At 49.7% G+C, this 10,746-nt stretch overlaps 1 protein-coding gene across 1 annotated transcript in view; it reads left to right on the top strand.

Moving 5' to 3' along the window:
• The window catches only part of TLL2 (tolloid like 2), a 115,393-nt gene that overhangs the window by 74,545 nt on the left and 30,102 nt on the right, over positions 1-10,746 (top strand). The window contains exons 8-10 of the mRNA XM_081823729.1: positions 4,576-4,700; positions 6,963-7,078; positions 10,323-10,425. Of these exons, the coding sequence (XP_081679855.1) occupies positions 4,576-4,700; positions 6,963-7,078; positions 10,323-10,425 (344 nt within the window). The remainder of the gene's footprint in view (positions 1-4,575; positions 4,701-6,962; positions 7,079-10,322; positions 10,426-10,746) is intronic.

A 10,746-nucleotide genomic window follows, 5' to 3' on the forward strand; every position in this document is an offset into this window, starting at 1 on the left:
AGTCAGACACTTAACCGACTGAGCCACCCAGACGCCCCAAGGTTTTATTTAAGTAATCTCTGCAGCCAGTGTGGGGCTCGAACTCACAACCCTGAGATCAGGAGTTGCATGCTGCACCGACTGAGCCAGCCAAGCACCCCCTTTTCTTGTTTTTCTTTTAAGAAAAAAAATTTTTCTCTTCCTGTGATCTGTAGCTCATAATACCATCCCTTTTGCCCCTCAAGGAGATAACCGTTATTAACACTGTTGTCAACGGGGAGCAGTTTATCAGCACAGACCAGTGGAAGCCCATGGACCAAACCCCTGAAATAATAGCTCCCCATCAAGGGGACCCAGAACCCCTCAGAGGGAGATGGGCGAGGGGGCGGTGCTCAGGTGTGCTGGGCAGCCAGGTAGGAGCACAGCAGCTCCCCTGAAGGCCTCGAAGGGAGGCAGACGTCTCCTGCCACCATGATGTCATTAGTGAAACAAGACAGTCTACCCCTAAACCAATGGCTCACAACAACAACTTATTTTCTGTGACATTGTGGGTCATTCTGGCTCATTCTCTGGTTTTGCCTGGGATGATCTCCACAGCAGTAGTCATGTGGCAGTGACATTGGCCTTGGAAGTCCAGGATGGTGGGCGCCACGTGTGGTCTTTGTGCTGCCTGTCTGCCGGGGGACCCCTCGGTTCTCCTCCCTGGGGCCTCTCATCCTCGGGCAGGCTAGACTGGACTCTTCACTGCTTTGGGACTCAGAGTTCCTCCAGGACAAGCGGGGAGGCCGCAAGACTCTTAAGACTCAGGCTCTGGAACTTACAGGACATCACTGTACAGCTCGTTCCATTGGCCGAGCAAGGTGCAAGGCCAAGAATATGGACAATAGGAGGTGCAATTCATTATTTTAACATTCTACCACAACTACTTGCTTACCCCACCCCAGAGTTTGGAATGATTCTGGCAAATCTATTTTGTGGCAAGTGGATACCTTCATTGTCCTTTCTGCCAGTTTCCTTCATGGATTTTCAGGAATAAATTACTTCCAATGGGCTGTAGGAACTGTAGGCTTTTTTTTTTTTTCAGGAAACTACTTTGTTCAGTGGGACATTTATCAATGTGCTCCATACTGATGGTCTTTCCTGGTCCACTTTTTGTCAAGTTTCACACTCCCTAACTCCACGTCATTACTCCTGGCCATACATCCCCTGCAGCTAGCCTGTACATTGTCTTTGAGTCTGTTAAAGAGCAGAAAATGGCCTATAGAACACATGCTCGTCTGGAGGCAAATGCTCTTCCTGCTGATGGGAAACCCAGTCTTTGTGTGTCTTTACAATTGATCTCTCTCCTTCCAACTTCACTTTCTAGTTTATTGCAGGCCCTCCCTCCTCCCCCTTGGTTGGACCTGGGCTGTGGGGAGTGATGTCTCTGCAGGTTTCGTTGGACAAGGGTCCAGGAGCTGAGGAGACAGTTCTGTGGTACAGAGGTGTCTTTGTTTGGAGAGCTCAGAGCTGACAAGCTTTAGTCTCTAAAGCACCTGTCAAACCCTTTGGTAGTTTAGCGGAATGTCACTGCTAAGAGCTGTCCTACATAAGAGGGATGTCACTGCAGCAGTTCACACAGTGACACCTCTTGTAGTAAATACCTTCCAGAGCCTGCCACCTTGCTGGCAGCTCAGGGACAAGTCGGGGAGGGAGTCCCAGCCCCCAAATGCTGTCCCGAGTGTGGGCTGATGTTGTTCCTGCTGTTTCGGCGTCTGAAGTCTCCCACATGAAAGCCGACTGTTTCTTGGGCAGTGGGAAACACTGGCTGGAAGGAGGAGGATGTGGGAGATGGGCTCCAGGCCTGCCTGGGTTCCAGGGCTGGCTCTCCATTACTAGCTCTGGACTCTGGGAGAGATACTTAAGTTCCGCGGGCTTTTTCTCACCTGTCGGGAGGAAGCCCTAATAAGAATGGCACCCACGTAGAATGGCCCTGGCAGAGTCAGCTGTGAGCCGTGGGCTTCAGCGGGGCGGCTGGCCCGGGTTGCTAAGAGATTGTGGTGAGGTTTACATTTTGTGCAGCAAAATTTCTTTCCTCAGAGGAATCAAGAAAATAATTACAAATGAACACATTTTATGTTAGGGCAGAAGTGCCTCTTTTTAGATTTAGTAAGTGATTGAATTTAGAATTTTATGGAGAGTCATTACTTGTGGTTTAAAATGTGACAAAGTCAGTGAGGGAAACCAAGGATTCCACTAAATTTTCTCTAGAAGGCTCTGGACCCAGAGATGAGGCAGTAGGAATTGGAGAAAGATAGGCCAGGTGGTTAAAGTTCGGAGATAGGGATGCTTCAAAGGAAATTGGCAGATGATCCAGGCTCCTGCATGCTTCCGTCGGAATGAAAGTGAGCTTGATGTCTGACTTAGAAAAAGTATATGCAAAACCAGAAAGATAATCTTTGTAACCAGCAAGAAATAGGGATAATAGGTTTTCCAAGGTAGTGCAGAATTTAGGGGAGAGGAAATGTTTGGGGGGGGGGGAGAAAGGACAGTACAGCTAATATATAGGTATGTTTTCACATTCCCTTTGGGTGTACATTACTTTGCAAGATTTTTTGAAGACACTGCCCTACCTTGGTTACATAATTTAATTCAAAAAGCATTTCTTGACCTGTTAGCTCCAGTCCCTGAGGGCATAGAGATGAAGGTCTTGGTCTCTCTGCTTGAGGAACTTACTATTTAGCAGAGAAGACAAATACCTTCATCCTTCAAAAAAGACACTAGAGTATGAGAAGAAGAGACTAGACATGTAAGGCCCAGAGGCAGCCCAGAGAAAGGAATGAGTAACTCAGGATGGGAGGGATAAAAAGGGCTCAAGAAGACTTTTAAGAGGGAAAGCCGTCTGATAGGGTTTTGGTGAATGAACGGGAGTTTGCTAGTGAACAAGAAGATGGGCAGTGGGCAGCCTCAACAGAGGACAGCCTGTGTAAGGGCATGTTTGGGGCTAGCAGAAGTTCAGTGATGCTTAAGATACCAAGTGGGGTGGAGGTGTCAGAAGTGGCTGGAGAGGAAAGCAGAGGCCAGTGAGCCCAGGGCCTGGGGATCCAGGTGGTGATCGGAGATCAGGGGGGGCTTCTAAGCAGAGAGGACACAAGCCTGCCCTTGCATTTCCGGACGATCCCATTGCAGCGTTAGAGGGGTGGCACAGAGGCGGCTGAGTCCACAGGGAGGGAGGCCAGTTAAGATACTAGGGAGAACTCAGGAAGGGGATGTTGTTTGTCTGAGCCGAGGTCTGGAACGAGGAGGAAGGCATGGATTCAAGGCACGACAGAAGGTGCTTGGTGCCTTTGGATTCAGTCTTGGGAGACAAGGTTCATGGGGTTAGCATGGATATGAGACCCAGAGGACAGTGTGGTAGAGGGGTCACCAGGCATCTGGGGCTTAGCAGGTGATTCTGGGGGTCAGAATCAGAGAACTCTCTGTGAATCTTTCCGTGGTGGCGAAAACCCAGAGGAACCCATGGAGCAGGTGAGGAGGAAGAAGACAGAAACTCCAGGGAGAGCCCAGAGGGGGAAGCAGAAGTGGATGTTCACTTGCTGCTCAGAGACAGCGGAGCCCTGGGAGCCAGGGGACGAGAGGCTGAGGAAGGAAGGAGCAGAAGAGTGTCAGCGCTGTCAGGGAGGGCAGGTGGGGGTTGACAGGTGTCCATCGGAGTCGTCAGTCGGTTGGTGGCTGCAGACCATGGCGGTGCAGTCTGATTGCAGTTGCTTTGAGGAGTGAATGAGAGGTGGGCAGCCAGACAGATGGAGACAGTTCTTTCCGGAAACCTGGTTAAGAAGGGAGGGAAGAAACAGGTAACTGGAAAAGGAACTGGTTCGGAGGGAGGCCCTCCCTTCCAGGAGAGGCCCCTGCATCAGGGGTCTGGAGGCAGAGGAGGAGGCTCAGGCAGGGGTCCACCAGGCCCACGTCATGGAGGTGTGAGCCCAAACTCAGCTGGGCAGCCTGCTGTCTGCTCCTCTGTTTTGGTCGTTTTCGATTTCCTTCATGTGGGAATAGAATAAGATATTAGAGCTGGAAGGGACTGCTAGGACTGTCTAGGCCACTCTCTTACTGTTAGAGAAGTAAACTGAGGCTCAGGGAGGGGAAGGGGCTTGTCCGAGCTCACCCAGGTGGCCGAGCCAGGCCGTACATGGAAATCTCTAAACCAGGGATCTCTCAGCTACCCTTTGCTCTCTGCATTCATCTCACTTTCCATCTGATCATCGCCATTGCCAGAAAGGCCCCCCAAACCCTGATTCCCATTATTCACCAAACCATCAACCAGCACTAACTGACCAGCCCCTGAGAGCCTCACACTGTGCTGTTTCCCAGGCTCTCTCTGGAGCCTCTCCAAGACTTATCCATGCTCAGTGGTGCCCGTTGCACACCTCCAGGGGGCTCCACGCACACCTAAGTCTCTCTGAGTGGTGCTCCCCACCGTTGTACAGTGTGGCAGCCCAGGGGCCAGGGACATCGATGTGGTTATGGGCAGGGAAATAAAGACTGTACATCCCGGCGCGGCCAGCCAGCCAGCCTTGACTTTTCTCTCTCCTTTCTCTCTCTCTCTTCTTCCTGTAGAGGAGTTTTCTTAGACACCATCCTCCCCCGCCGAGACGACAATGGCATCAGGCCAACCATTGGCCAGCGCGTGCGGCTCAGTCAGGGAGACATAGCTCAAGCCAGGAAGCTGTACAAATGCCCAGGTAACTGAATCCTGGGGAGTCCCGGGGCCTCAGCAGCACCCTCGGAGCGTGACTCAGCCACCCTTTGCAAACCCGCCCCCTTGCCGGGAAAGCGGCTTGGGGAGCCTGACGAGGCTGCTGTAATTTCTGGCGTGCGGCTCTCAGGAAGGCTTTAGACAGTGTAGGAGGCCCAAATGGGGGCGGTCATTGCCCGTAGTGACACGAAGAACAGGTCTGGGAGCTCACGGCTTCGCTTGTGGGAATCTTCGGAATTCTCTGGCACAGCCCTGACAGTCTGAAGAGGAAGAAGCCCTAGGGGAACAACAGGGAACAAGGACCCAATGCAGTGTGTGCCTCATAACTATAGAATCCCTTCCCCTTCCTATGGGAGTAGGAGATGTGGGTTTGCCGAAACAAAAACCAAGGGTTTTGCAGGAAGACCGTGAATGAAGGGCAGTGTTTATAGAAGCGGGGGTAGTCAGCCTCCCACAGCCTCAGTGCTGTAAATGAGGTCGTTTCTATGGCCTTGGGGCTTTCCTAGCCATCCAAGGTGCTGGTCATTGGCTAGAAATCTGCCATCGGAGCCTGGACAGTACCCTGGGGTCTGAGGAGATGTCTGCTTCTCCGCCCACCCACAAGCCCCTTCCCCTTGAATGTACCCTCTTTGCCTTCCATCCCCTTGGCTTCAGCATCACCTCCCCCGCCCCCCGCCCCAACCTGCTGCCCTGGGAGGGAGCTCACACTGGCCCCTTTAAGCTGTTGAGCTTCAGTGCAAAGCATTAGTTACAGCAGCCACGGTTTACCACTGATGGGAGAGAACGCAATTCAGTAGTTTGGGGAGGAAGAAGGAAATTCATTACCCACAGGTCCAATAACATTTTCCAAACCCCAGACCAGACACACAGTTTGATCATGGGACAGCATATTTGAAACAGGGGCCATCTTAGAAAATCTAGGCTGTCAGCATGCGAAGGACTCTGTGGGGTTTGGTCCATCACAAAACTCTAGGAAATATGTCCATCCAGCTATTAGTCATGTGGGGGCGTGTTAGGGCTGAAATGTAGGACACACATATCATATAACCTTGCTGAATTGAAAAGAGAAACCTTATAGCATTCTCTGGGAAATGCCATAGTATTTATTTAGTTATAATGTATATGCCTCTTACTTCCCCAAAGGATTGGAGGCAGCTGGTAAATACCATGGAGCTTTATAGTAATGTATCTATTCTTGCAGAATGTTGATGATTATTCTAAAATAATTTCCGTGGAACCCTTGGGGGTGTTGACTGCCGGGCATAATCCTCATGATGCCTGGCAGTTGTTCGGTAACGTGATATTGAAGCCCCGACATCCAGGATTTCCTGAGGCTGATGACGGGCCGCTCTCTAGCTATTCCTTCCTGCGGCTCCAAAACTGCAGCTTCCAGTAATTTCAAGTAGTAACTAAAAGCAGGGTCTTTGCCGAGTGGAGGTTGGATTGCATGTAGGCAGATATGGGTAAGGATGTTTGTTTCCCACACTTTGGGGGCGACCCTTGGGAAGAGGGGCATGCAGCAAACCAACGTCTTTGTCTTTGGGGTCTGAGTCCCTGGGGGTCAGGAGGTAAGGAACCTGCAGCTCCCAAGCTTACTCATATGAGGTACCTTTTTTTTAAGGACAAATTAGAGGAAATATTTTTCACATACATAAGGACTAGGTTCTGGACTTATGACCAGGCAACCCTCAAACATTCAAGGGCGGAAGAGCTTCCCATACCTCTGGTCTTTGTGTTTTCTTAACGGTTTATTTGGTATCTCATTCAGAGATAGGTAGCAGAAAAAGAAGAGGCAAGATTCAAACTAAAAAGTTTCTCATGAAATGAGTTTCCAAGTGTTTTCTTTGTCTTGTTGCTTCACCTACTTGTACTTTGTGTGGCGCACGCACTGTGTGCCAAGCACCGAGCTGATCCATGTCATTAACCCTTCAGGCAGCTCCTGCCCATTTTACAGACAAGAAAACTAAGGCCCAGCAAGGCTGGGAAACTTGCCCACCATGCTCAAGGCCATGCTCAATCCTGAGAGCCTCAGAAGGAACCCCTGGGTCTTACTTTTTGGTGCCCAGACCCTATTTTCACTTTTATTAGCCAGAAAAAAGTTGTCGATCTGCCTGACATGCTTCTCACCGATCCATCCCGAGGGCTTTGGCTGGTCAAGGGATGTTGCTTGCTCAGCAGCCTGGCGCAGGGAGCTGCTTAGGTGGGGAGCGTGTCTGCCCAAATCACAGTCATTGTTTTGCTTGTGCAGCGTGTGGGGAGACCCTGCAGGACACAACAGGAAATTTTTCTGCACCTGGTTTCCCAAATGGCTACCCTTCTTACTCCCACTGTGTCTGGAGGATATCGGTCACTCCGGGGGAAAAGGTAGGTGTGAAACCACCTCAGGAAATGACATAGCTTTCTTTAGTTGGGTAAGGTGTGGGGCCTTGTACTTTTATTAACAGTAGTAAGAGCAGCTCTTACGCTGTGAGCACCCACTACGTACCAGCCGCTGAGCTAGCTTGCCTAACATTATCTCTGCACTTTCAACCAGGATCATACAAACGGCGGCCTAGAAGCAAAATGTCCACGTGAATTATAGATCAGGCTCACAGTTTGTAAAACAAAGTAGACTCTATCCTTCTCCTTGATAAATACACCATCAGAATGCCTTGGAAGGCGAGGATCCAGTTGAGAATTCCTTGACACCTCAGAGTGTTGCTCTGGAAGGAGCAATGTGGGGAGAGCTAGCCCCAACCCACAGCTGGCCCCTCCTTCTCTTCTCAGCCCCCCATTTCATCTCAGGAGCACCCCTGGCGACACTCCAGCCCACTCTCCCAAACACTCCGCACTCCTACCTTGCAAACAGCTATTCCTCCAGTAGAAGCGGGCTGGTTAGATGTGCTGTCTACTCTGGGAGTGTGGATTCAGGGCAGAGATCTCTGCATGCTCTGGAAGTGGGCTCAAGGCCATTTGGACAGGAACTCCAGGGTCCTGGGCACCTGGAGTGAGGTCTAGGAGCTATGCAAGCTCTGGGTGAGCACAATCCTTTGGGTCTGAAGATTCCATGATTCCCTCCAGATTCCCTCTAGAGCTGAGCCAAGGTAGCAGCTTCTTTTGCCCTGGTCCAAGGGTGGTATGTTCTCAAACCTACTGCAGGATGCATCTCTTCATATCCATTATATGGATAAGGAATTTGAGGCTCAGACATTTAAAAAATTGCCCAAATTCACAGTAAAATATAGAACTGGGACCTGGGGCTTCTGCATTCCTAAAACTTGTGTGTGTGTGTGTTTTCACACCTCCCTTCAAATCCAAGACTAGACTCTGATGTCTTTGAGATGCCCTCTCCATCCCTTGGGTCAGGCTCCATACATTCATACTTGTCGAAGCCTGTCTCACAGTATCTTGACTGCTGATTTATTTGGCTGTCTGCCTTCTCGACCCTAAACTCACTGAGGACAGAGACTGTTCACCCCGAGGTCTCCAGCACCCAACACAGCCCATGGCACATAGTCACACAAAAAGTATTTGTTGAATGGGCATGTGAATGGATGAGTGGCCAAGTGAAAAACCTGCATCCCCGTGGGGGTGATGGATTTTTGGATGCCTGTAGCCAACCTTCAGGTAGTCCTAATTCATAACCATTAAAAATGTCCATTTAAATGTTTTCTATGGCCTGGGTGCTTTTCTCAGCATATTATGTGGATTATCTCTTTTAATCCTCAGAACTTCATGTGATAGGTGCTATTAACACATTAATTCTTCAGGTAAGGAAATGGCCTTGCCTAAGTCTACTCAGTTTGTTGCAAAGTTGGGATCTGAACTCAGGTGAGAACCTGGATGCTTAGCCATCATCCTATATTATTTCACAAAGGGGTCAGGCTAACAGGCATTTGAGCATGCATTCACACACACATGCTCACGTATACGTGTGCTCCCACACAGCACCCACATGCAACTCTTCCTCTGGCTCTAAGCATTTATGACAGTGTGGTTGTCATCTTGAGCCTGAGAGACTCCAGGTTTGTCTTTCTCAGGTGGATGTACCACCTCTGTGCCTGCTGGCAGCGTCGAAGAGAGGGAGGCAGGAAGAAGGAGGAGGACGTGATCCAGCAATCCCCAAATCGTTGAATTGCCTGACAGGGCAGAGGCTATGTGATGTGTTTGAACTGCACAAGATTCATCAAGCCTTAATTATTATTGCTAACTGGGGGGCAGGGAGAATATACAGCATTGAACTTCCTGTACCAGTTATTTCCATTTCTGCTTCACCCAGCCTTCCCCAGAGCTGCTAGTAATTAGCAAACTTGATTGATTCAAGTATCACCTCTTGTTTATCACCTCTTCTCCTATGGTCTTTATGGTGCCCTTACATATTTAAAATAATTAGCCTGAATAATTATCCCATTCAGTTCGATCATGAATGTGTTACTAAGGAAGTTGTAATAACATTTTCTTTCTGAAAATTTGAAAAGCTAAAGAATTATATTGCAACCAGCTAGTCAATATGACTGAGCCCTTCTGCCTGAACATGAGCACAGTGGGAGATAAAAAAGAAATCTAATTTACAATCCCTGTCTTTGTGGACGGGGCATCCACTGAATGACCTCAGCATGTCCAGAAGAACTGAACCCTTCCTTCCTAGTCCATCTGAACCCCCAGCTCCCCAGCCTTCACTCCTCTTCACCCCCCTGCCTCCCCACTTCAGATACACATAGCACAACCTACACAATTCCCCAAACTCTCCTTACCTGAGCTCATGTCAGTCCCTCTCACCAAAATGCCCTCTTGCCCCGTGTCTCTGCCCCTGGGCCCCTATTCCCCTTAGGTAAATGCCATCTCTTCTGAGAAGCCTTCTTCAGTATCCTGGGCAGCATCTATTTCCCCCTCCTCGGGGCTGCAGGGTTCCCTTCCTGTGCATCCCTCTTTTTCAGCATTTGTTCAAGAGTGTTCTAACTGGCCTGACGCATCTGTGTTCTCTGAGCTCTCTAAAGGCAAGAACCCTATCTTGCTGATCTTTCGATCTCAATTGGCCAACACAGACGGGCACATAGTAGGTGATCAACTAACAATGGTGAGGTGAATGAATGAAAGAATGAATGCAGGAACGAATGAATGAACAGACTAACTATAGGAAGGCTATTGGATACACCACGTCTCAAAAGAGTGAGGTCATGGCCGAGGGGACACTGATCACGGTGGTGCTCAGATGCACTCAGGCTAACCCCAGGCCCTTTGGAATGATTGATGATGTTATAAGATCTTTTCGTATCTCTGAACTGCACTGACCCCTTACCTCCTTCTAAATCCCCAGGCTCAGTGCCTCCCAGCCCATCTTTTTAATGCATCCTGTTTTCTATAAACCACCTAGTGACTTCAAAAGCTCAAGTTATTCCCCAGGACAGAACCAGAGGACCCATCTCCTCTGTTTACTCCCTATCCTGCTTAGGGTTTATTATTTAATGTCACGAGGTTTCCTGTGAGTGTGTCTTTGTGAGGACACTCCTACTGTGGTCTGAGAGCTCTGTATGCTAAGGGGTAATGTGAGAACACAGGCATGCAAGCTGTGTCTTCGAAACTCCTCGGGCTCTGCTGCCAAAGCTCACTTTACGGTCACTCTTTACAGATCATCCTAAACTTCACATCCATGGATTTGTTTAAAAGCCGCCTGTGCTGGTACGACTATGTGGAGGTCCGGGATGGTTATTGGAGAAAAGCGCCCCTGTTGGGTGAGTTAACTTGAGAAAACCGTGGGAGAGGGGTGATGGGCTGTCTGTGTGACGCCATTAATGTGTGGAAGGGCCCGTCCTGACAGCCGTCACAGGAAGCCCTCAACGGTTGGTGTCCTTGTAAAACTCTGAACACTCCATTTGGCAACACATGTTAAAAGCTTTTAATGGGGCGCCTGGGTGGCTCAGTCGGTTAAGCGACTGCCTTCGGCTCAGGTCATGATCCTGGAGTCCCGGGATCGAGTCCCGCATCGGGCTCCCCGCTCAGCGGGGGGTCTGCTTCTCCCTCTAACCCTCTTCCCTCTCGTGCTGTCTCTCATT

This window comes from Leptonychotes weddellii, chromosome 6 (assembly GCF_054177405.1).
Source record: "Leptonychotes weddellii isolate Sample4059 chromosome 6, ASM5417740v2, whole genome shotgun sequence".
NCBI lineage: Eukaryota > Metazoa > Chordata > Mammalia > Carnivora > Phocidae > Leptonychotes > Leptonychotes weddellii.